Raw genomic sequence first — 26172 nt, 5'->3', positions numbered from 1 at the left:
GTGTTTGCAGGTAACAATGTCTGAAAGTTGTGTTTTTGTATTTGTTGAAATATTTGTCTATTATTTACTAGAGAATCGGCCTTTGTGATAGAAAAAAACAACCATGGATATGTACTTGTATATTTACACAACTAAAAACATCCTGCAGACGAGGGCAGCGAGCTGATTAATCCCATAAATGTCAGTTGAACAACGTTTGCTTTTATAGTCACAGTCTAAAGTGAAGTTTGCTTTGTTCCATTTATTAGGTCACTCTCATAGGTAGACTAGAGCCATATACAATGGATCAAGCATTTACATTTTTGCAAGTTTTTAGTGCCCTATTCTGTTTGTATCATAATGAAATCTAACCATGCTCCGTTTACAGCACAGGTGGAACAATTGCTTCCTTTGATACCTTAAAATCGGATTCGTTGCGATTAGTTTTCAACATAACAACATAGTAAACAAAATAATCTGCGATCAATTAGGTAATTTATAATACTTTGGCTTAATAAATTACTGAATATGTCGACATTTTAGACCAAATTATTAATTGAGGAAACAATTTGCAGTTGAATAGATAATGAAAATGGTTGCAGGATATGATTTATGATCACGATTTAATTCTTATCTTCCCACAGATCCGGACACAAAATTGGATTTCTGATGTTGACTATGGCCGAGGTTCCTTACCTTCCCTGACCCAGTGAATGGAGCACTGTGACACCGGGAACATGCCCAGTAATCAGTCACAGGACGGCTCTCCATTCCATTCTCTGTAGCAAGACCTGCTACTCAAGTTAAAGCTGTGCAAGCATAGTTTGTGTTGAGCTATCTAGGTCAGTGGTGTGTGCTTGATAAATATATAGAGGTAGATGTCATTTAGGTGCACAATATATTATACTGTATTTTGATTCAATAAAAACTGATGTTAACTAATCCAGCTTGGATTGTTTTATCCAAATTGCTCATAAGGGAATACGAATATAAAACATGTTTTTAATAAAGCTCGTTTAGTAGGAATGCCGTTACTCTTTTGTGTTTTTAGTTTCTCTAAAAGCAGAATTTATTCCTCGTCACTCACATTTGTCTATAAATGTCTCCCTAGCCTGTGTCCAGTGTTTTCTCAGGGGGAATGAGGGCCTGCTCTATTTACTTGTTGTATCCCAGAGTGTCATGCACATCCAGACACCAAGGTCAAGGGCCCATAGCCAAGAAAGAGATTTGTTTGTGCATTTCAAATGGTATGGTCCTTTTTGGTCAGATGACTTAATTTTGGACACTGGCTGTAGAACAACCTCGCCCTACACAACAAGGCTCCTAAATGAATGTTGTATTTCACTGGATGATGAGGACTGGGAATTCAAAATATATGCAGTCGCGGATTGTGGAAAATACACTGCAGTCATTGAAAATGTACCTAAATAAATGATGAACGAAAACGTTAAGTGTTCCTCAGCTGAACGAGAGGTTCGCCAATGCATACCAGCGTTTGGGTTTAGCTTGTGTTTGACTACTAAATTAACCGTGGGTTAAATCAAATACTTTTATTTTGAAAGGAAGGACTTCCCAACCGGAATCGATATCATTCGTTTCCGGGTCTCAACACATGCACGAAGGAGCTGCCCTGCTAGCATAATAACCAAGTTGTTAGTCACTTATTTCTTCTACTCGCCAGGATGCAGATATGCAGTGTTTGCAGCGAACATACACCAAAATACAAATGTCCAGCCTGCAAAATAAGATAGTAAGTAACTTTAAATAACTTTCTATAAGCTAGACGTTAGCTAGCCTTCAATTAGCGACCGAGTTGTTTGGCTAAAGTAAAAAAACAAAGTTATTTGAGATTGGAGAATACAGAAGCCAATATATTTTCTGTTCTCCTGGCTTGTTGGACCTAACTTAGGAGTCTAAAACATATACAAATAGCAGCAGTATCTACCATGAGCTAACGTTAAAGCTAAATTACGATTCAGTTAACGTCGTAGCGCAGTAACTTCACGTATGTTAATAATCATGGACGACACATGTCGCTTTAAAACATGGGAACGGCTGTAACTAAAAATAATTAAGAATCCAGAAAAATATGCGCCTATTTCCAGACCATGCCTCTGTAATGACACGTGAAAAACAATTCGGACATCAACACCACATGGGACGGCAGCCTACGTAGCTCAAAACGATATGCGTTTTGACGTCACAGGCCATTATTCCCGCTGTTGAACGAATGATAGCACGTATTGTTTTGATCGATAAATGAATTGATCCATTCGCTCATTATTCATTCTGAGTTTAAGTTAGTAAACACCTACTGTTATCCCCTATTTACAATGATTGTTACACGTTAACATTATACAGTAGCTGTACACAGTATGTACTGATGTCACTGTGTATTACCTTGATTCAGTATTATTGTTATGGAGTCATAAGGATCTGTTAAGTTTCTGTTTTTAATTACTCTTATTGTTTTTCTTTCTCTTTCAGTTGTTCACTTGGCTGTTATAAGAGGCATAAAGGTAAATGAGCTTGATCTCAGTATTTTAGTGGTGTAGTTTTGTGCTGATTAGACAAGCTGCGATCATACTTGGCGGACATATTGCTCTGCTCATCATCCACTGATGCACCATTGAAATTCTTTGTTTGTCCACAGACACTTGCTTACCTGTTGAGGAGCCTGCACCTATTGACCCCGAAGCTACGGATTCTTTCAACACTGGTGTGGAGTTATTTCTCTGATCCTATTTCTTTGTATAGTTTTTTTCCTTAGCCAGCCAGCAAGAGCACAAAACAAATTAGATTATAACAAAATCATGGACTCGTATTGTGATGAAATCATATGGAGGTATCATGATCATCATTAAGTCATCTAAATTGATAATAACAAGCACATAGTAACACATACCCCAGTGTAATCAAACTATTGTCTTAATCTGATTACTCTATATTTGAGTGCATGCATTTAAACAGTCAGCTGTAAATATTTATTAATTTTTTCTCTATAAATGCACTTTAAACTGTTAATTTTGCACTTATGTTATTATATTAATCTATTGTATTATTGTCAGTACTTTTCATTTGTCAAGTATTTAATACACACAGGAGTATACACAATTAGACTTTACTGTGCGGTTATTTCATATCGGCTATTTATTGAATTACCAGAAAACATACTATATTGGGATGTATAGTGACCTTTATTGGGACAGAACATTTTGGCTGAATCTCCCAAAATGTGTCAATAGTCCCTTTATTAGTTTAAGGCATAACAAAGATGGCTGTGAGATTAAGTGATCGAAATCCTACAGTCGAACCTTTTGCCCTGAGTGATGAGCCCTTTTTGCCTTCCTGTGTTTGCAGAGACGTGGACTGTTGAGGATCTTCTGCGCGAAGAGGACATCATTGACAAGACGCCTCTGCAGAGGCTCAAGCTGTTGGGTAATAATCCAACAGTACCCTTCGTCTGTTCTTAACACTATTGGCAGCAGCATCACACGTCCTTTTGTCTAACACCTGTATTCACTAATAACCATATAAATTAAGTTTTCAAAAATATTAGCCGTGATTAATTCATGTTTTGGTTTTTCTCTACAGGTCAGTCAAAAGAGCTACGAGATCTTCTCTGCAACCCCCATCTGAGACAGTTGCTGCGCTCCATTGACGGTGCAGACAGCAAAGACGACGCTATGAAGGCCGCCATGCAGGAGCCTCTGTTTGTTGAATTTTCAGATCGGTGTTTGAAAATTGTCGAAAATGAACCCAAATCATTAACATCCGATGATGATTTGTAAAATTGTGCCGGCATTAGTTTGTCTATCCGATCATTTGTGATTATTTTTTAGTTTAGTTTAGTTCCTGTAATTTGTGTTGATGCATCCTCCTGTGCCTTGTCGTGCTACAGTATGTATGTATGTATGTATGTATGTATGTATGTATGTATGTATGTATGTATGTATGTATGTATGTATATAGTGTTTAAATAAATGCTGAAATATTTTTAAATAATACCACTACCCGAGTCAACACTAAAGGCTTTACAGTGCTGTGATGAAAAAAAAGTCACTTGTGGAACAGCTGATCACATGTAAACAAAATTTAAGGTGAAAGGAAAATGTATCCATTACGTTTTTATTGACATTTATTTCAAGGAAACGTTCATTTAAATATTAACATTTTTCAAGATATACATTAATCCCTTGGTACCACTGACAATAGTATACACATTTCAAACTGTCATAATGACTGAATGTCTGTGTGGGTAATGCATAGGAACAAAACCTAGGATGATAAACATGCTAAGGTACATTAATAAAGTAACATTACTTAAAGCAGAAGTTGTTGCATATTAAAATTACAAATATAGTAAAACTTGATGGCTATAATGGCGTGAGTTCTCACATATGAAAAGTGTAAAAAGACTTTGGTATGCAATACAGTACTTGCATTAAAGCTTTGAACTGCAGCAGATTAAAATCCACACTGTCGTTTAGGCAAATATTTTACAGATGTGTTAATATAAAAAACTATATTCTAACAAAAGCAGCAATTTAAATAAACCTGGTATCATCCTTTCCCTGTTTCAGTCTGCTTGTTGCTGTATGTGAGCAGGTCTGTGGCTTTAATGTGCAATATGTGCTTTACATGTGCAATACTTGCTTAATTAATCCCCCCCCACGCACAAATCACACTCAAAATAAATGTAGGATGTTGGGTCGGATGCAGATATTATTGCAGATTCTATCACACGTTTTTGCACCCAAAATAAATCCATAAAATCACAAAAATAATCACCCTAAAATAAATACATATACCAAGAGCAAAATTGTGATTTGAGTGTTGATTTTTAAGAAAGGCACTCATCAAAAGGCCCAATACTTTGATCAACATGGTCAGATGCTCCAAGAAAAATGACAGAAACCTGCATTCCTCTGTTTTAAAAGGTGCTATGATTGAATGAATTTCTGTTTTCCTAACAGGGACAAAGGCTCCGTCCTGCAGTGACATCATCATAACCCAAACCCCGTTCAATGATTTCTACGTCTCATCTCAGACGTGGCAGGTCAGAGGTCAGTGTTTCTGGACAGTCTACTGTCTGTGATTTTGAATCAAGATGATTTCTTTTCATCCCTGAAGCCTGAAGGTGACTACAGATGATTTATGATGAAGTTCACAGCACAGTGACACATTATCTTACCTAACTTGGTGGTTAAAATAATTATAATTTATAATAATGCCAGGGTGCAGGTTTCGCCATTCTGTGCATTCAAATTTGGCATTCTTCAAGAAAACTGTAAATGACGACTTTTAAAACACATTGAACAAAAAAAAACAGGTTTGTTCCCTCTGTCAGGTTATGGAAGAGCAGATGTTCCACTGCGATAACACAAGTCCATGAAATCCACCTTTAGTGTTCAGCGAAGGGAGAAAGCTTACAAAGTTTTCTCGAGCAGGATCGCGTTGAACCCCGTCACGTCGCTCTTCATGTCTGGTTGCATGTCAGCATAGAGAAGTGGAGATCGCTGATAGCGCAGCTTCACAGATCCCTGAGAAGAAAAGAAAAAAAAATTGAATCACAAAATGACCATAAAAATCCTCCAGATGATAGAAACTTGATGGGAGATTAAACGGAGCTATGTGCCCTCACCTTGGGTTGAGCCCGTATGGAGGCTAGCTCCTGCGAGTACTGATTGGGCTTCACCTTATACTCCCCTCTCCTAGAGGGCAGGTTGAGGGAGGCCATCACAGACACCATCTTCTGGAAGCCTGTGGCTGTCAGAGACATGGTGATGGAGGGAGCCGAGGCCAGGACCAGGCCCATGGGCCACCCTCGCACGGAGACGGGCTCCTGGATGGAGGAGAGCTGCACTGAGCCCCGCTCCCTGATAACAGAGTTCAATGCTGACAAGTCCTCCTCCGCCAGGTCCTTTGCGTCATCCAGTTCTGCGTCGGCCAAGGATTTCAATAGGGCCTGCCACAAAAACAAAACTACTTTACACATAATCCACAACTCCACGTTTATTTTTTTACAGGGCCAGTGCACATTGATAAACAATGCTATTGCTACTGCTTAAGACTATTTGTTGTCCCTGGAGAGATTTAGCATAGCTCTCCTAGAACATCGTAAGACTCACGATGGACAGCAAAGACCGGGCCGCCATTACCCATGATGCAACTCGACCGTCAACAGTCTGGTCAGAGATATGGATGTGTTAAGCCAGCGGCAGCTAATGTAGCAGCTAGCCTAAGATGCGATATGTATTCTTCACAAATCTCACCCTCCACTTCCTCCAGGTGCTCTGGATGAGTGCAGCTGCTCTGCTGCATCTCTGGACCCGCCTCCTGACCAGCCACGACCGCACCACTGTGGGAGGCATAAAACACATTCAACCTCTGACCAAGCCATTCATTCTGCAAGTGTAATCTCTGCATTGTGGAGACAAATGTTTATGTGCTCCCATTCAGAACACCGGTCATCAACAGTTAATCAGATGAGCTGCTGCGGCAGCTTCTGCTGCTTTCGAAGGGATAAACTGTCAGCCTGCAAACATTGTGTACGGGCTCTGCCAGCTGGTTCCTGTTGGCCAGACAGTCAGGTCAAAGCCAGCAGGACTCAGCGCGAGTGAGGCCACAAAGCTCCTACTGATGCCACTCAGTGGTACCTGGCCAGGGCATTAAGAGTGTACCTGCTTGGATCAGCGTAGCGGAGTGCTGGCGCGCGCGGCGTCTGCGTCGCTGGTACCTCAGCCAGCAGCACTGAATGGAGAAGGCACACCGAGACAGGATCTTCTTCCTCTGATCCTCCAGCGAATCTAGCTGTGAGACAACAGCCAGGCAGGTCAGTACTCCGAAAAAAGACCAGAGCCCTTATTTGTTTCACAGGCCTGTTAAGTAACTGAAACACCCAACAAGGACGATACGGCCAGATCGAAAAAAATAAATTCTGGGCAATATGTAGTACTTTAGCTTATTACTTCCCAGGCATTTCTGTTCCACATACACTTTAAATCACGTGAGGATGTCTGTGTGTATACATGACTGACCATCAACTGGGTGAGAAAAACTTTAGTCCTTCCGCAGTGCACCCATACATTGGGGTTTTCACTGTCACGGTTGTGTGAGGGGTCAAACGCCTTGTGCTGTAGCACGACGCCGAGGAGCTTCCCCACCTCTTGCCGGAGAACGTCGCCGCCGTCAGCCTCCGCATCTGAGAGGGACATTAGAATTAGGGTGAAGCACTAGAGACATTATTCAAGTTAAGGGCAGAGCAGCACTCCAACTGTCCAGAGATTCACTTTCACCACTTAGGATTCAGTCAGTGAGGTAAAAACTGGTTAAGCGTGAGAGAGCACAGAGGAATCCATCAGAATCAACAGCACAGATTCCACAGATTCCGATGCGATTACTCTTGTCTGAATTCAAAGAATCCTTCAAACCCGATTCAGGTTTAGTGAGGGGGGGTTCTTTGAAAATTCATGCAAAGAAACTTGAGAGTGTACAAACATGCTAGAGGCTCAACAAGGCAGTACTTTGAGCTAAATGAGAGTTAACAATGTTAACAAGCGGATGTTTAGCGGGCATAATGTTTACCATGCTCACCTTCTTAGTTCAGCATGCTCACGTTTGCTAATTTGCATTAAACACAGAATACAGCTGAGGCTGATGGGAGTGTTAATTAGTTTTGCAGGTATTAGATCATAAACCAAAGTATTTGATCTCGTGGTGTACCAAATTTCATGGCGATCCATTAAAGACTTTTCACTAAAATTCTCAAATGTAAGCATCAGGGTCAGTCAGATAGGTCCTCTGTGGAACATTAATGTCTGGACAAAATATTTGCAATCCATCCAAAAGTTGACATATTCCAGTCTGGAACATATAGGCAGACACACTGACCGACTGGCAGACAGACCAACAATGCCATCCATAGAGCGATGCTGCTAGCATGGCTAAAAAGCAGCTAAATAGCGTGTTAAGAGGAATTTAAGTCCAAGCATGCATTGATCAGGAATGAGTGAAGAAACACGAAACATGCAAAGCAAGCTCTGATAGTCAGAGGTTCATGCATTTACCTGGAAAGTTCATAAGAAGTTGCAAATTGTGTTAGAAAGTCTTTTATACACCAAATGGAAAAGTCCCCAGCAGAGTAGAGGAGGACGTTCACTAAGAGGGCTAATGAAGGAAAAGGTGAATAAATCAGCAGACCTAAAAGGAGGAAATAAAATCACTCTTTATCAACAGTGAACATGCCAAAAATCACCTGAAATTGAACCCGACAACAAACTGTACTTACCAACACTCCCTGACTGGAAAATCGAATATTTTGCAATCAGCCCGTAGCGTTGCATGAAGCTTTTGAAAGGAATTCTGTACCACAGAAACGACAAGACAACCAAAATCCAAGAAAAACAAAGCAACATATTAAAAGGATAGTTCGGGATTTTTTAAAGTGGGCTCGTAGGAGTTACTTGAGCAGTGTATTAACTTATTAAATGGTGATCAGCATGGAGAAACAGACAGGAGTACGAGGACCTGAAGCCATTCCATCCATCCATACTCTCTCATTCCATCCATCTATACTCTCTTCAAGGCCACAACACTCTTTGACAGAAACAGTAATTTTACCTCGCAGGACTGCTGCTCGATCGAGAAGTCAGTTTGTGTTATTGTGTGACTTTGGTGTTTTAAAGTGTTAGTTCTGATTCACTGAGACCAGCAACACACGTGCTCTGCTTGGTAGAATGACTCTTTATGTCAATGGAGTCTTGTGGCTTTAAAAGGAGCATAAAGGAAAATAATGGCTTCAGAAAGGAAAGGGCTTTCTGATGAAAAGATAACTGTAAAGATATTGTAGTTATAGTATAGCTAATATTGTTATTTTTAGGTGGCTAAAATATGTTTTGCTGCTGCCTCTGTCCACAGCAGTATACATCTCTGCTCCTGTGCGGTTACTTCTGTCTGCTTCTCCAAACTGGCCATCTACTGTACGTTAGATAAGAGATAAGATAATCCGTTATTAGTCCCACAGCCGGGAAAGTTGCAGGATTACAGCAGCAGAGTGGATAATCCAAACAAACCAGAGACATAAGTAGAACAACAAGATCAAAACAAGTAGAATAAATACGTAATCACACAGTAAAGGTATAATAAATAAGTAAAAAACGTAAAATATGATATAGTCAGACTGAATGGTTGTTAAATACACAGACTATGGATAAGTAACTCATACAACCCCACTTTATCTCTTTGAGATTAAAAGTTAACAAAGAAATATGTTTTCACCTGATTGGAAAGCCAGCAGCACTAATGTGAATAGTCTCCACGATCCCACAGGCCTCCAGCTGCATGATAACCTGAGAGTAGACAGGAAATAACCATCAACACCGTTCCTTTCAGGGAAAAGAGAAAGCATTGAATGAAAAAACAACAACAGCACCTACCTCCTCCTTTTTGAAGGTCAGTGGCTTACAGTCTGGGTTGGGTTTGATGCAGCGAGTGTAGTGAGGAGTTGTGGTGTGGAGGATCTTCATCAGGCTCTCCAGAGAGTTCTGCAGTCAGACAGTAATCAGAGCCGTGACTAGACCGACCCAGGAGGAAATCTACAAGCCCTATCTAGCTCATGTGACCCTGGTGGTAAAGGCTTTAGTTGACTCCCACCTTGAACTTGGAGACCACAGTGACTTTACTGAGCCCCTTGGTAGTCGGGTTCTCGGTTTCCTTATCATCAGCGAAGATCTGGTGAAGCAGGGGGTCGTCAGACTTCTGAAGCAGTTCGGTGAGCTCTGGTGGCACCGGGTCCTAAAACACAGAATCCAGCAGGAGCTGAGTGGATGAATATGTGGGGGGGGGGAACTTTCTCAATTAAAGAGTTCTTCTCTACAGTACACACACCTTGTTTTTCTCCACCATCCCCTGTATCTGGTAGTTGACTTTGCCGGCGTAATGGGCCACAGTGAAGTGTGGCACCTTGCTGAACTTGTCCCAGCTGATGTTGGCATTACCACAGAGCTCCTTCTCCAGACGAACCCGGAACGTGTTTGTGTCGGAGACTCGGTTAAGACGACTCTCCTATAGGACAGGTATGTAAACAGTGGTCAACCTGCACTTACTACGGATACATATATTTACTGTTAAGTCAATGTTCGGATTAAACCAGAAACACTAATGCATGGAAAGTAAGGGTTAACAGCATTAGGGGACAATTACATGTCTTGTAAAAATTCCATAAAATGTACAATTTCTTTCTCTTTTGAATTTATAATATATATATATATATATATATATATATATATATATATACTAATTAGTATATTTATTAGTATTGTTTAGTTTTTTGTTTGTTTTACCATTATTATTGTGTGCCGTTTTGTTTGCTTTTGGGTGCGCGGGTTATGTAATTCATTATCAATAAAAAATGTGATAATTAAAACAAAAAGGACAATTACCAGCATACCTCATTCAGTAGAGAAAACACACAGACAGGACTTCCCTCTAGAAGATCCAGACACCTCTGGTTGTCTTGGTATTTGACAAAGGACCACTCCAGCCCCTCTGACACATATTCCTCCTGGGAGAAGCAGAGATAAACATAGATATTCAAATACAAAATATTTTCTGCGCATTACACAAGCTGCGTTCTGTTGACGATCAATAGAGCTTTCGTGAAGCCTCCTGAACGTCCGAGGCCGGCGCATCAACACATCAAGCAGAGAGACTACGGCTCTCCTGAGATCTCTGCATGGAAAAATGAACAGACGAGGTACCTGCTGAGCTCTGAGATAATGAGCCACAAAGTGCTGCTGCAGCTTCTCGTTGGCGTAGTTGATGCACAGCTGCTCCAGGTTATTGATCTGGAAACATTCAAACCCGTACACATCTAGAACTCCTGGAGATCACAGAGAGGAGAGCAATGTGTGAGCTTATGAGAAGACATTACAAATAGATAAGTATTCATATTCAACAAAGTAAAAGATGATAATGTCTTTACCGATGAAGTTGCACCACGTGGATTCGTCTGCACATATGCTGTTGTTGATGAATGTAACCAGCCACTCAAATAATCTGTTGGAAAAAGAATAAAAAGACTCCTTTTCCAAAAAAATAGACAGAATGTAAATAGAACGAATGATTTACAGACATTTCTTCGTCTGTTTATTGTAAACAAAAGGGCATGATGGTTTCACATTTGAGTGTTTGGGGACAAAGTCTTGGTCACAGGACAGAAACAAGCTCCAGCATGACCCGCCCGCTTCACATAATATTATCACACGGCTCTTCCACTCCATCACGTCTTACTGGGCGTAGATGACCTTGGCCAGGCAGTCTCTCCTCACGCTGCACTCGGCCTGGGAACAGGGTTTCAGCACGCTCTGCTTCCCCGCCTTCAGCGTCCTCACTCTCAAACACATCTGGAGCTCCTCAGCCGAGACACACAGCAGCTCAGCAGCCCTCTGCGAAAAGTCTGAGACACAGACGGGAGTGGAAGGCCGGTAACTACGTTTATTCACAGTTATTGTCGGGGAGCAGAGTGTCATGGGATTTATTCTTTGTTTCTTTAAAAAAAAAAAAAAAGAGTTGATTAAATATCTCAAACCAAATCTTATCCAATACCTTTGGACTGTTCATCTAGGTGACACGGTTGTGATTCATCCGCTGAAGAGGAGAAATTCACATTCCCCAATTGCAGAATCCCCGCTAGTATCTGTAACGCAACAAATAGAATAAGACAAGTATATTCTGTGCTTCCAGATAAAGAAAGAGGCTGACATTTTTTTTTACAAAAACAGGACTGAAAATGTACTTTAATCCCGATATTTAGCATTTATAAGCAGTATATAAACATTAAATAAATACTTTTTTCCCTCTATAATTTCAAGTGAAACTGTTATGTTTATATGGCACAAAAGCTCCTAATACAATAATAAAATACTCAGTAAATTAATTCGTATTTGAACTACCTTTTTAAAGAATGTATGTAATTCACACAAGGGTATACAAAACCATATGGTTATTTCATCTATTTATTGACTTACCAGAAAACATGCTACATCATGATGTATATCGTTAGAGGTATGAAATGACCTACATCTTGATAGAAGAATTTGGCCACATCACCCAGCCATAACTACTATGTAGTTGTAAGCAGATATAAGTTTTTAATGTATTTGTAAACAACTGTAACTCGTCCTGTGTGCACAAACAGCTGGATGCACAAACATAATGAATGACGATAATAGTAAAACACAGTTGTAATAATATAAAATATGTCTTTATAGGAGAAGTTATAATTGTACACTTTAAAAAGGTCCTTTAACCTACTCAGAACTACATTAGGGTTTTTGAATTCATTAAATGTTTGTATAGCGTTTATAAATGCTCAATAGAGGGGGTTGAGGTTAAATGTTACCGATGACGAGTACCTTACCCTGAATATTTGTCTCTGCCTTTCTGCATTAATGCCCAGATGAACCATTGCCTCCACAGTCTCATGAAAACAATCCTCTATAAAAACACGTGAAGAGAAGGTAGTTGTGAGAATCACATAAATGTATAGAATTAAAAGACAAACATCCCTTTATACACACGAAATTTAAAGACCGACCGTCAACAGTTTTTTCAGAATTTGGCAGCCACACAAAACGTTGCCCGCGTGGCATCTTCCACTCCTTCCTCTGCTCCTCTGTGGACCCTTTCATCATCTGAAAAACAAAAAAACGCTCTCAGCATCTGCACACGTGAAAGTGTCAACGCTAAACCAAAACACAACACGTGCCGCCCCGTTAACTCACCTGGTAGAAGATGTGGAAGTTCCTCTCATTGGCCAGTTGGCAGGCCACCCTGGTCTTCTCCAGCAAATAGGTTTGCACAGATGCCCCCACTAACAGCTGACACCTTCATGGAAAATCAACACGTCAAAACCCACCAACAACTTGTACCGACACCATCTCACGTGATGGAGAAGAGCGTGCAGCAGGATCCGTTGCGAGTACCTGTCTAGCTGGAGCTGGATGTACTTTCCGAAGCGACTGCTGTTGTTGTTCCGTAGCGTACAGGCGTTGCCTACATGGAGGGTAAAGTGTTGACTCAGTGAGTGTCCGCAGTGGTTGTTTTCACAGTAACGAGAAACCAGCGATCATCAGTTATCTCACCGAAAGCTTCCATGATGGGGTTGGAATCCAGCACCCTCTTCTCTATCCTCTCCACTGTGTCCTGACTCTTCACCACTGAGGAGGAAGCCGCCACGGTGGCGTAGTATTTCATCAGGCAACGAGACGTCCACGTCTGCAAGGAAACAAATCAAAAGTCCGCTGAAGCGTGTTTCTACTGATCCTGTGACCCAGTTTACAGCCGTTGCGGAGCCATTCCCGGAGCCCAACTTCAAATTGTTTGTCGAAGACTTCTAAATGCATAATCAGCCGAGTCTATATACCGTCAAAAGGTTACGTTCATTCCTTAAGCGTTTACCTTTCCTGCACCGCTCTCACCGCTGACCACCAGGGATTGGTTCACCGGCTCCAGCTGGCCCTGAACATTCCTGTAGGCTTCTTCTGCCACAATAAAGATATGTGGTTTGAACTCCTGTTGGCAAAAAAAAAAACACTTATTAAGATACTGGTCATTTTTTAGAGTTTGACTTTGAAGTTGTTCCTGACAAAAAGGAAGTGGACGAGGAACAGGAGGATTTATGTTTGACTACAAAACAGCAGGGTTTTTGTTTTTTTGCTCTTTTAAACTCTGCAAAGTTGGTAAAAAAATCAGACATTCTGATGAAACATTGCTCGACGCTGACTTGTTGACTCACTCGTACCAGTTGGGTCATTTTTGAAGGTCTGCATTGGTGCATGACTTATTCCTGGAAGTCCAGGGAACCCTCTGAAGAAGCCAAAGTCCAACAATGCACCCACACTCACCATCCACACCCCTGCATCCACCACAATCCATCTTCTCCCACCGTCATTAAAAAGCTCTATCTAGAAACATGCACAAGTTACAGTTGTTGCTTCGTAAATACCTGAGGCTGAGGAGCGCCGTGATACTCCTTCATCACATCCAGAGAGTAGAGGTCTGGGATTGGCTGAAAGGGGTTTAGAGCCACCAAGGTGCAGCCAGCATGGGTGTAAAACACCTTCACGCTGTACCTGGCCTGCAGGCATTTCAGCACTAACGGAGGAGAATATGAAACATCATTAGACATTAACAGGAAAAAACAGACGAGCCAAAATGTACAGAGGATAAGAGAGTGGACAGCAGAATTACAAATGGTAAAGATATGTTTATCCACATGAAAAACCAGCATCTATATAAAACAACATGATCCATAGAACAGATGCAGCATAATCATTTAAAAATATATAGATCCTTCGGCTATTGCATGCTGTCACACCCTGACATCTGCTGTTACAAAGCTGCACTGTTGTGTTTTCTCCTTTGGGCAGAAACGAACACAACCTCGAAACATAAACGAAAATCTACACCGATATCTTTTTTTTTTTTTACATAATGCCAATGACACTACATCTTTATGTCAAGGCAAACGATGGAGTAAAATGACTGATCAAAACATGTTGTACATAGACACTTTAAGATATGATGCTTCATATCTATGTCTGTATTATACTGGTATAATACAGCCATACTGTATTATACCAGTATAAGGAATGCAAGAATTGGTGTTTTGTGGTTGCATGAAGCTAGTAATTCATGCCCTTGGTTCACTCTCCTGAGTGAAACCTGATCCCTCTCGTTGTGTACACTGCAATGATTCATGCATTCTTATTCTGCTTTATCGTGACCCAGCAGGTTTGATCTTGATGTTGGTTAAACAATACACAGCAAATGCTTCAATCCAAGGTGACATGAGCTGGAAAACACCGGGTCACACTAGCTGTGTTTCAATAAATAAAGACGGTTACCTGTTGATGGGGTCACCGGGTTGACTTTGGTGAGGTCGTCGTAAGTGTGGAGCTGGTCTTCATCAATGAGGAAGGCCTGGATTTCTCCCTCCAGCGAATCATTTAGGGACGAGGGAGGAGAATGGACTTTCTGGACAAATCCTTTCACCTATGTGAACGAGGCAAAACGTGATATTAATGTTTCAAATATGAACTGACACCTTGTAAGTCATGCAGAGTAAATGCCCATGGTGATAGCAAATGATTATATTATGAAACATAAATATATATATTTTAATTTCTTAACATTACAGATAGAAAAGTGCAAGATGATGACACAAAAGCCAGAGAGAGGAAAAGTGTTTTTTAATGCATATTGCATTTGATATTCCCACAATCTAGGGCACAACACAACAAACCAGACAGCTGTGGCCAAAACCTCTGATGTCATCATGAAGTCAAGTCTGATTGCGAAGGTTGCATTTTGTTTTTTGTTGAAATCATGATATATTTCTGAGCTCCACACACTTAACAGTACAGCAAAAATACATCTCATTTTGTGCATCAAAATGACAAACATTCTGTGGGTCCATACAATCTGACAAACTTCCCTGAGCTATGAAGTGCTTAAAAATATGCCGTCTCTATGCACTCGACTGTGAGAGAGCTGTCAATCATACAGAAGATGCAGTCCCACATCACATGCTGATGTTTCCATTGACAGCCCATAGTCTTACACTATAGTCTTACACTGCTACATGTATTTGCTCAGAGCCACTTTGGTCAATGTGTCATGTGTAATTCATTCAGTCACAATCACTTCAGACTGACAAATGTAAGTCTGCTTTATCCTGCCACGGTCACATGACCTGCAGCCGTCATCAGGTACTACATTTGTGCTGACAGATTTAATCCAATAGAAGGTAGCCTACATCCAATCATACAGCAGGGCTATTTTAAACCATGTAAATAGTCTTAATGTAATTCATTCAATACCTAATGCAACACAAGTAATATCAGAGTAATACATCCAATTTACATATCTAACACATAGAGTGGTTTCTTAACTTTTGATACACTTGTTTGAGTGACGCTCGTCCTGTTCTGCTGTTCTCTCACCAAATTCCAGTCAAAAATCTGACAATTTAGTGAATGTTGTTTATATACTCGCAGACTAGCAACTAGCTAACTATTTTACTTCAGTCACGTTTCTCAGTGTTTGAGTGTGTGTGTGTGCTACTGTTACCTTCTCTAAAGCAAGGTAGAAAAACGTTGCCAAATTAAGCCACTCAATTTGTCATTTAGCATTTACTCCATGCATGGGGACATTTTCATCTGGCGCATTGTACGTTAGATTACGGTATTATTCACAGGTCCATACAAACAAGTTTACAAATAGTTTGAATACGAACCAACCAATCAAAAGTGGAAACCGGTAACGTCCCGTATTGATAACGGTAACATTACTCCAGGTCAAGTTAACTTATCGTTGACTTTGACATGTTCTAAACCGAAAAGGAAGACCTCTCCACCACCAGCTGATGAGTGTGCACGGGTCTTCCCCGGGTCCTTACCGTTCCCCGTCCATTGCTGAGCCCTGGTCTAACGATTCGTCCGTTGTCGGCTGAACTCATTGATTTTACGGGTTACCTTTGATGTCTGTCTTAAAAGTTAACCTAAAACCTTGATAGGAACTACGCCTATATTCTAATTAAGATACGTTGTTGAGTTGTTCTACACGGCAGTATTGAGCCTCAATATTTTCCATTACTGACATAAATTCCTGAGGGACAACCGTGTCTGTCTTTCCGACTGCCTCCTAAACTCCCAACTTTACACTTATTCCCGCCCTCTTCCCGACACTTCAGGGCCCAGCTGTCCATCCTGTGTACAACGTTGGCTCATAATTACACGGGTAAGGTTTTCCTTGAAATTACCTTCACTTTTAAATATTATAACTTTAGGATATACCTTTTAATGTCACTTAACATGACTTAAAATTAGGACTTTATATTTTTCAATTGCAATGCAGATTTCCTTTAGTGTATCTTAAAGGCGGGACTAACATTGATGGCAATCATTAATGGATATATATACACTAAGCCAGAGCTCTTTGGCCGTCATAATCATGATATATTATCTTAAGGTTTGTATAATACAGTAGTACTGTTTTTCAGGGGAGACTATTTTTCCCTGTTTTATGCTGGAAACTCTCGTACTGGTTGGGGTGGAAGTTTCCAGAAATCCGAGTGATCCTGAATGCGTCATGAGGCCGAATGCGGAAGTATTGTAGTAGTCAACGTACTGCAGGTTATCATCAGGGACGGGCACGTAAAGCAACTGTAAATAGGTATGCTGTGAAACAGGTATTTTGTGAACCTTCATTTCCGACGCCGAACAGACACATCCGTAGTAAGTACTGTTTACTACACTGAAATAATTTGCTCACGTATTAACCGTGGCAGAATAGATTAGAGAACTATGACCATGTCTCGTGGTCGGTGCTAGTTAATTGTCTGAGAAACAATGTAAAAACAACAACAATCGAAGCTTTAGCTTTTAGCTTTTAGCTTTCGTTTTTAGCTTTAGCTGAAAGTCAGCCCATCAAGAGTTGAATAATTGAAGCAATTAGGGGAAACTTGCTTTACCTCTAACTCAGAAATAGTGCAAATAACATTGTGCTGCCATTGTTCAGTTTCCGAGTGTCTGATGAAACTGTTCATATTTACTTGTCCCTAAACACAGTCATGTTACTCTCATGTTGTAATAATTTGCATTTGAATGTTCGCAGGCCATGTCTCAGAGGGACCTGAAGGAAGCGTTTGTCCGTAATCTCAATGGGACCAGTCTGCAGGAGGTGGCCCTGGGCTCGTTTCTCACTCCGCTGTGCCTCATCAGCAGAGGACTGATTCTGACCCTGTATCATCAGGCCAGGGGGACTCTTCCGCTGCCACTTCCACTGATTTCACACCTGCTTCTCGACTTCTGTGTGCTTATCCTTCCCCTCGTCCTGTCGTGCACCGTTCTGAGCACCGTTCTCCACAAGGTCATCCTAAGCCTGGCCTTTGTTTCGGCTTGTGTGTTTTGCTATATCTATCGTGCCAACAGTCACCGTTTTGCTCGGCACACACAGAACACGGTCAGCGCCTTCCTTCAGAGTCACGTTCAATTCGACCAGCTTCCCTTCGTGTCTATCTTTCGAGTGTTTGTGAATGTGAAAACGGCCATCAGCATTCTTGCCGTGGACTTTAGTATCTTCCCAAGGCGATATGCTAAAACTGAAACCTATGGGACAGGGGTTATGGACTTTGGCGTTGGAGCGTATGTCTTTGCAAATGCCCTGGTCTGTCCAGAGGCACGGGGGAAGAACATCTCAGGCTCCAAGGTGAATCACATCGCCAAGCAGCTCCTGGCTGTCTGGCCCCTGGTTGTTCTTGGTATGGGAAGGCTAGTGAGCCTCAAAATGTCTGGCTACCACGAGCATGTGACAGAATACGGCGTCCACTGGAATTTTTTCTTCACACTAGCCATCGTCAGAGTTGTGGCTTCTGTGCTTTTGGCCTTTTTACCAGCCAGTTGGTCCTGGGTCATGGCCCTTCTGATCAGCGGATTTTATCAGTTCACTCTGGAGACATCAGGGCTGAAGGCTTTCATTATCCACAACAATGACAGAGACAGGAGCTTTCTGCACGCTAACAAGGAGGGCGTATTCTCTGTAGCGGGCTATGTAGCCATCTACATGGCAGGAGTTCAGGTCGGGTTGTATGTGATGCAACCAAGATCCCACGTTAGACAGTGGCTCAAAACACTTTTTAACCTCTTGTTGGGAAGTTTTGTTCTGTACACTGCTCTGTACACATGTAAGACACTCGTGGAGCCAGTGTCTCGCCGCTTAGCTAACTTACCTTTCGGCCTCTGGAGTGTTGCTCAGTCTTTGTTTTTTATGTCCTGTCTTGGTGCTGCTGATATGGCTTTATTGTTTTTGAAAAGAACATCAGGCTGTCACCTTGTGCCCTCGTCGTGGAATCCTCATAAGAAACAAGCAGACTCTCTCTCTGACAAAAAGACCAGTGAGCTAGAAAGACACTGTCTCATTCAAGCTGTCAGCAGGAATCAGTTGTTGTTTTTCTTGCTTGCAAATGTCATGACAGGATTGACAAACTCAATAGTGGACACACTTGTTTGCAGCAGCTCATTTTCTCTGTGTGTTCTGCTGTCGTACATGTTCGTGAATTGCTTTGTAATATTTGTTTTACATCATTGTGGAATTTCAGTAAAATTCTGGTAAACTTGCATTCATAAAACTGCAAGGTTCATTTGGGTGTTTTGAGGATTGTTGTGGGGCTGGAGTTACAGACTTTGAAATTCTGTAACGCTGAAGATACTATTGTAAATATTGTGTTTATTTATGCAAATAAATGTATGTCTTGATGAAATGGTGTCTCCAATTAAGTGAGAACTTGGACTACAATAAAATGTTAAGCCAAACATGGAGTGTTCTCATTGTAAATTATTTTTATTTGTCTTTGTGTATTTAAAACAGTTTGTCGTTGCTGCTAAATAACGCATTCTGCTTCTATGGGATGGGCCTACTGCAGAACCGACATCAGATATACTGTGATTTTAACACTAGGTCAGGATCTGAGATTTTCATAAAAGGTAAAATAGCATTTCAAATAATGCTGCAATATATATATTATATATACAGTATATTTTATATATATATTATTTATGTGTGTGTATATATATATATATATTGTATTTTATTTATATATATATATATATAGTATATGTATTTTATTATATATATATATTTATATATACAATTTTAAATAAAAGTTAAAATTAATACAGCACCATCATTTATTTATATAAAAGTGTTTAATACAAAGAAACAAGCAAGTAAAAAATAAAGTGGCATTCCTTAAGGCTCACTCATTTATTTCAAACAATGTATATAACAGCTTTAATTGTGTGAACGTAGCACTTTTCTCTTTACACGAATATATAAATAAAGCGCCGCCTTGAGGCCACGCGCATTACAACACCAGTGACGACGTAAAGGGGTCAAAGGTGAAATCAGTAATGAAGATTCCGACACCGTAGCAGCCTCTCTCACTGTCGCACTTGTTTATTCTTTTTATAGGGAACTTTCAGAAACGGGTGAGTAACCACAATGATTGATGTTATTCAGATGCACCTTTACGATGTCAACGCGACATATTATGGTCGATATCTCAAACGTTAGTGAGAGAAGCTAATGGAAGTGACAGTTGCTAAATAGCTAGTCACCCAGTTCAACTTTATATGAGCCGTATTGAAGCTCGCTAACGTTAGCTGTGTAGGACAGCGATGCTAACAAGTAAGTTAGCCAAGTTTGCTGGCATCGACGGGGCGTAGACAAACTATACTGCGGTACGTATATTATTTGTAGTATTGAGGTCAGTATAAAGTAATAGCTTGAAAACATTGTGCATACAATACACTGACCGGCTGCCTCAATTTATACAATTGTACTGGCAAATGATATTAGCTAGCAGGCTAACGTTAGTTAACTGGTTAGCCGCCGGTTACTGCTTTATATATTGCCCAACATATATCGTTTGGCGTTAGCGTGATTGATCCTGTCGTCGTTTATTTAAATAATTTTAGCCACTACAGCTACAAACAGAGCTCACGAACTAAAACGTTGTTCCAGGTTCCCTCCTCCAAGCTGTCGTTGTCTTGCTAATTTAACGCCAGCTGGTCTAATCTGGTACAAGACAAACCTGTTTGTACTTCAAACAGTGAAACGTTAAATCAGTGAATAGCCTGCGTTTTGTACCACGTGTTATTGCCTTTTTGGTCTGTAAAATAGCTTGTAGTGACAAGGCAGTTAGCCCCCAATGACCTGCAATAGATTAGCATTAGCTTAGTGTAGCCTATACTGATGTCCAATGTGATCAGTGGGTCTCCTCTTGTGTGTCACCTGCAGGCTAGTTTCACCACAGCCGAGCAGGAAGAGGTCATGGCACGTCTGGTGGCAGTATGCAGGGAAGGGGAAGAGGACTACCCATTTCTCTCCAGACAGATCCCCCTGTATATCGATGAGAGCCTCACGGTCAGTAAGCTTTCCCACATATTTCACCACAAGGAGAATGCCTTTAAAAGCCACAGGTGTAAAGGTGTCCAAGTAAAAAAAGACATTTTTGTGCCATTAAAGTACACATTTTAACAACCATGAAGACGATCTTGCCTCATTAATATTATCATCATGGCTGAAATACGTTAGTTCCCATAATGTACATTAACTGATGTATATTATTTATTGTCGTCAGATGGTGATGGAATTTTCTGACAGTGTCATGGATGTTGACAGCCAAGAAATAAACGCGTCTCATTGGAAACAATTTTCCGAGGTGAGTAGTTTACATTTTTCCGTGCACATGAGCGTGTGTAGTTTTATCATCACGTGACCTGTCAAACAAAGTGGTAACAGATGCGGGATTCCTCGGCCTTTAGCACCACTCCAAGTTGACGCAACAGGACTTGAATGACGCCATGGTGGTGACATCCCGAGAGGTGTACGGTGCATTATCTCAGCTGGTGCCATGTGTGGGCTGCAGACGAAGTGTGGAGCGCCTCTTCTCCCATTTGGTGGAATCGGGGAACCCAGCCTTGGAGCCCCTCACAGTGAAACCCGCGGGCATGCTCTCTGTCACCAAAGCCTGTTTAGCAGACGTAAAGAAGCTCTACACCCTCTTCTACGTCCACGGGTAAGATGCTGCCAAATCCATCTCACCGTGTATCAAAAGAGAACAGACAAAACTAACAGTTTTTCATTGAATATGAGCAAGTGCTATTGTTAGGTAAAAACAGAGAGAACAAAAAATCCAAACTTCAAACTATGCACATAGTTATCTTAGGTACTGATGCACTGTGTCATTTTATTCTTATTTTCTAGGAATTCTAACTTTCTCTGTCGTGTTTTTTTATTAACTGTTGAAAACAATTCTGGGGTTTTGTTTTTTTACAGGTCAAAGTTGAATGACATGATCGATGCCATTCCAAAAAGTAAAAAGAACAAACGCTGTCAGTTGCACTCCTTAGACACACACAAACCTAAACCCTTGGGGTGAGTAATATTACCATGTTTTATCTATCAGTTGTTTCTTTCTCTACAAACATTCAGGATGTTAGTATTCCACTTCTCAAATAAAGCCTCTAGTACTAACACTTCCCAGCAGGCAGGATCTGTGTGTTTTTAAGTTGTCTCTAGCCAAACGTAGTGACGGGTGCACAAGGAGAAGGACAGGTTTAACATATTACACTAGAAAACAACATGTTTGTGCATCTCCAGCCTCCAGAACGTCTCTGTTCTAGGCCAGTCATCACTGTGTACCATTGCATCCCCCCCCCCATGGTCAATATATACAAACATTAGTTGCAGGTTTAAGAGGTGATCACTGTGCATTTTGATGGCATAGCTATAATAGTTGTATGTTTGCTTACAGGGGAAGCTGGATGGATGTGTGGGAGCTGATGTCTCAGGAGTGCAGGGACGAGGTGGTCCTCATTGATAGCGCTTGTCTCTTAGAGACCCTGGAGACATACTTGCGTAAACACAGGTGACGTGTGGCTATCATAGCCTTTCTTTCCAAAATGCCGTTAGAGGTTTGAGAAGAACCCCATTAACTGTGTAGCACTTTGTTGTCTGCAGGTTTTGCACCGACTGCAAGAATAAAGTGCTGAGGGCGTACAACATCCTGGTCGGGGAGTTGGACTGCAGTAAGGAGAAGGGGTATTGCGCCGCCTTGTATGAGGGACTATGCTGTTGCCCCCACGAACGCCACATCCACGTCTGCTGTGAGACCGACTTCATCGCCCACCTCCTGGGCCGGGCGGAGCCCGAGTTTGCAGGAGGCTATGAGTAAGTGAAGGTTCATACAGGGGGAAAACTACAGCGCTGCCTTTTACCATTGAGCAAGTCTGTTTCATTTGAGGCATTTTCTGTCATGCCAAGTTCCTTTCAACGTATTCACACATTCGGTTGATAATTGCTTTTTTCCAGACGCAGAGAGCGGCATGCCAAGACCATTGACATTGCACAAGAAGAAGTCCTGACCTGTCTCGGTATTCACCTGTACGAGCGGCTGCACAGGATCTGGCAGAAACTACGAGCAGAGGAGCAGACGTGGCAGATACTGTTTCACTTGGGAATTGACGCACTACGCAAAAGTTTTGAGGTACTTCTAAGCCTGAGTCTGTATGGTATCATTTGAGACGGATTCATCAGATGATAAATGTGTTATGGCTGCGTGATAATGTATTTATAACATGCTCCTAGATGGCCGTGGAGAAGATGCAGGGGATCAGTCGGCTAGAGCAGTTTGTTGAGGAGCTGTCTGAGGAGGAGAGGGCCAAAGAGCTGAAGCAGGAGAAAAAGAGGCAAAAGCGAAAAAATCGTCGCAAAAACAAGTGTGGCTTTGACGTATCTGAACAGGAGGGAGAGGACAAGGAGACAAATCTGGTTGAGGTACGTGTGGGACATGAAGCTCTCTTTGCACGCAACTGTTTTAATCTGCAGCTGCACATCTGTTTGCCTGTATTTATTTAGGTCCCATTTGGTGTGTTGCAGAGTTCTCTTGAGTCTGTCGAAGGCACTTGCAAGGTCTGTGGTAGCCCTGATGAGGAAGAGGAGGCGGCCAGATGTGATCAGAGCATCGCTGCCAATGGAAGCCCTTCCTGTAGCTGCCCAGACAACATCAAACAGGGTAAGAATGCACACAGCCCGCCAAGGCTGTCACGTTTTTATTAAGCAGTCGAGTTCAAACGAATTTGAACTAACACGTAATTTGTTGAAATTCATTCAAACTCAACCTATATACCATAAGCTCTGCCCCCCAGTTTACCATCGTCTACATATCTTCTCATGCGGTTTAATACAACTGCACTTTGACACTTGACTGTGTGGTGCAGCTTGGAATCTTAGTACTAACTTTTCAACTTTTTTTATTTCCAATTCTGTCATTTTCCTGAAATTCCTTTAATGAAACAATGCAGCTATTTTATTAGCTTATTTTTCTGCTGAGGGTGGTGAAAAGTAGCAATCAGACGAGGTTGTGCAGTTGATGTTGCTCCACTCGTTTCTGGTGCATCAAACAGCCTTGTCTTTGTTGGAACCCCAAATAGACACACTGCTTCAAAGATCCTTTTGGTGGCTGACTATCCGATCAGCACAGCTTTACTCGCCAGTGTCCCATTTTTATTCATCAGTTTACTGAAATGATAGGGAAGTAGTGCATTTCAAGCACGCCGCTGCAGGACCCCGAGGCAAACTACTTTGTTGCACTTACAGACTATTTGAAAAAGTCAGGAACTTTTTGTATATTTACTTTTTTGTCGTCCCCCCCCCCGTCCCCCCCACGTTTGAATAGTGACCCTTAAACCTGTGTTCATACGTGTTTCTACAGATTTGCCCCCCCACAGCAATGGCAGTGACTGCGGCTACTCCTCCAGCATGGAGGGCAGTGAGATGGGATCGCGAGAAGGTTCTTATATCGCCTGTTCCGAGGGAATGTGCAACCACGATGATGCAGGTCTGGTTTAAGCCGCTCTAAGATACTGAGAAACCATTTCAGGGTCCTTTTCAAACACACCGTGCTTTACTTACAATCATGTCTTTGTCTACCTTCTGCAGTAGATGACTCAAATGCCCATCACTGTGCTAAAGACAAGGAGGATGGAATAGACAGTTGTGTGGACTGCTGGCCACACTCTGTGGAAAACCCTCAATGCAAGAGTAAAAAGAAGAAAAGGAAGGGCAAGGGTTTATGCGGTGATCAGGTGAGAGAACAAACTGTAGACTTCATATCCTCTAAGCAGAATATTTAACGCTGTGCATCAACGAAAGTATGCATATTTCCACAGGGACAAAAAGGTGATGGTTGTGTGTCAGATGGGAACACGACCGGCCACGGTCCTCCATCCTCGCACACGTGCCGAACCAAAGAAATACTTTCCTCCTTATGTGGCGACGCATTCGCCAGCATTGCACTGCGATTGCCATTGAAAGCAACTCAAACTAACCTCAGCCTTGATGCGAGGCCTCCAGAGGGAAACGCAAGTCTCATGGAACTTCTGGTCAGTGAGAAATGTCCTTTAAGATACTCAGAAATAGACTTTTCTCACAGGACATCATTTGAGCGGTTACAGCTCTGCCATGCTACTGAGCCTTTATGCACGATGACAACAAAAATATCTGCCGTATTGTATTCTTTATATTTAACTGCATGTCACTTTTTCCTAATGAGAGTGAATGAATACGCTGGTTTGATTCTGGCTCTTATGTAACCTCCGGCACTGCGGCTGTGTTCCTAATACAGGACGATTCAGAAGTGACTTCAGATGAAGAGAACTGTCTGACACAGGATGAAATTCAGGCGTTTTTGGAAAGAAACCGGTCCTTCTACAACAACCGCCACCGGTACAGACAACTCCTGAAGGAGAAGTTCACCAACTACTGCCGTGCCGCTGAGCGGAGTAAGCCAGTCTGTGGAAAGTGGTTTACCACCACCAGTGTCAACTAACTGCACTCATGGCATCTTCTCCTGGGTAAAACACTCGTGACCACTGCTGCAACATCTTTAGAAAATAAATAATGATGAAATACATTTGATGTCTTGTTCGGACATTTCTCCTTCAAAGTAAATGTGATTCTTACTTTCTGTTGATCATCTCTCTTTTTCACTTGTACACCAACACACTTCTCCATCTCATTTCTTGGCCACTTTCTCACATGTAATTGTTCTCTTCGACCAAGCCTAGCTATTTGTTGTTGGTCCTCTGTAGGGTAACGGGTTGTCGGGTAAGAGCACAGTGGATTTCACAATCGGCAAAGCTTTGCAAGCTGTGACATTAGGGATACATTTTAGGAGTCTTATTTTCTTTTTTTTCTCTCTCTCTCTTTGGTGACACTTCAGTGCAGTGGTAAAGGTTGTACCATTAAATGTGTACAGAAATTCTAAATATAAAGATTTTACAGAGAATAAACATCCATTTGTAATAATGATTTGGGTGTGATGTTAAGAGCGCAATGTGCAAAATTTACTAAATAAAAAATATTTATTAATATGCATTATCATTTTGTTATTGTTTTTATTGACCTTTTACGCTTATGTACATTTTGATTTTAGAAGATGGATAAAGAGTAGTGTTCTTATTCTGTGAGCCACTTCTCACAGAATAAAAAAAAAAAATTGCTCCCGTAGCTGTGCCTACGGTATCTGAATTGTAAGTCGCTTTGGATAAAAGCGTCAGCTAAATG

At 41.4% G+C, this 26172-nt stretch overlaps 4 protein-coding genes across 6 annotated transcripts; 3 read left to right on the top strand and 1 right to left on the bottom strand.

Annotated features, from left to right (window-relative positions):
• Positions 1–1587: 1587 nt before the first annotated feature.
• On the top strand, positions 1588–5392 carry znhit3 (zinc finger, HIT-type containing 3). 2 transcript variants are annotated; one of them, XR_013767320.1, is made up of 6 exons: positions 1588–1729; positions 2467–2498; positions 2633–2698; positions 3340–3417; positions 3574–3895; positions 3952–5392. XR_013767320.1 is itself a non-coding variant. In XM_079171068.1 (5 exons), exons 1-5 carry the CDS (start codon positions 1662–1664, stop codon positions 3768–3770), a joined length of 441 nt encoding a protein of 146 aa, XP_079027194.1. In that variant the 5' UTR covers positions 1588–1661; the 3' UTR covers positions 3771–5392. The 2 variants fall into 2 exon arrangements, 1 of the variants encoding a protein (XP_079027194.1); XM_079171068.1 differs by having other exon boundaries at positions 3574–5392.
• On the bottom strand, positions 5385–16614 carry myo19 (myosin XIX). The gene is made up of 24 exons (XM_079171066.1): positions 16442–16614; positions 14889–15036; positions 13988–14136; positions 13441–13554; positions 13125–13257; positions 12966–13035; positions 12765–12867; positions 12578–12674; positions 12401–12477; positions 11587–11677; positions 11272–11437; positions 10964–11037; positions 10740–10861; positions 10430–10543; positions 9868–10044; positions 9634–9774; positions 9417–9524; positions 9259–9329; positions 8270–8343; positions 7020–7183; positions 6663–6792; positions 6255–6340; positions 5624–5947; positions 5385–5522 (listed from the first exon to the last, which is right to left on the bottom strand). The coding sequence occupies exons 1-24, from the start codon at positions 16499–16501 to the stop codon at positions 5409–5411; spliced, it is 2907 nt and encodes a 968-aa protein (XP_079027192.1). The 5' UTR covers positions 16502–16614; the 3' UTR covers positions 5385–5408.
• A 578-nt stretch (positions 16615–17192) lies between these two features.
• Positions 17193–19345, top strand: pigw (phosphatidylinositol glycan anchor biosynthesis, class W). Its single transcript, XM_079172102.1, has 2 exons — positions 17193–17279; positions 17659–19345. Exon 2 carries the CDS (start codon positions 17662–17664, stop codon positions 19153–19155), a length of 1494 nt encoding a protein of 497 aa, XP_079028228.1. The 5' UTR covers positions 17193–17279; positions 17659–17661; the 3' UTR covers positions 19156–19345.
• Positions 19346–19930: 585 nt separating this feature from the next.
• On the top strand, positions 19931–25984 carry ggnbp2 (gametogenetin binding protein 2). 2 transcript variants are annotated; one of them, XM_079172366.1, is made up of 14 exons: positions 19931–20030; positions 20842–20967; positions 21185–21265; positions 21369–21622; positions 21883–21981; positions 22361–22474; positions 22567–22776; positions 22918–23092; positions 23194–23382; positions 23485–23620; positions 24320–24445; positions 24547–24692; positions 24777–24989; positions 25232–25984. In XM_079172366.1, exons 2-14 carry the CDS (start codon positions 20875–20877, stop codon positions 25433–25435), a joined length of 2040 nt encoding a protein of 679 aa, XP_079028492.1. In that variant the 5' UTR covers positions 19931–20030; positions 20842–20874; the 3' UTR covers positions 25436–25984. The 2 variants fall into 2 exon arrangements, with proteins under 2 accessions (XP_079028492.1, XP_079028491.1); XM_079172365.1 differs by having other exon boundaries at positions 23464–23620.
• The last annotated feature ends 188 nt before the right edge of the window (positions 25985–26172 follow it).

This window comes from Pholis gunnellus (genome assembly GCF_910591455.1).
Source record: "Pholis gunnellus genome assembly, chromosome: 13".
In the NCBI taxonomy this organism is placed as follows: Eukaryota; Metazoa; Chordata; class Actinopteri; order Perciformes; family Pholidae; genus Pholis; species Pholis gunnellus.
Note: the sequence above shows the minus strand (reverse complement) of the source record. Positions and strands in the feature narration are given on the sequence as shown.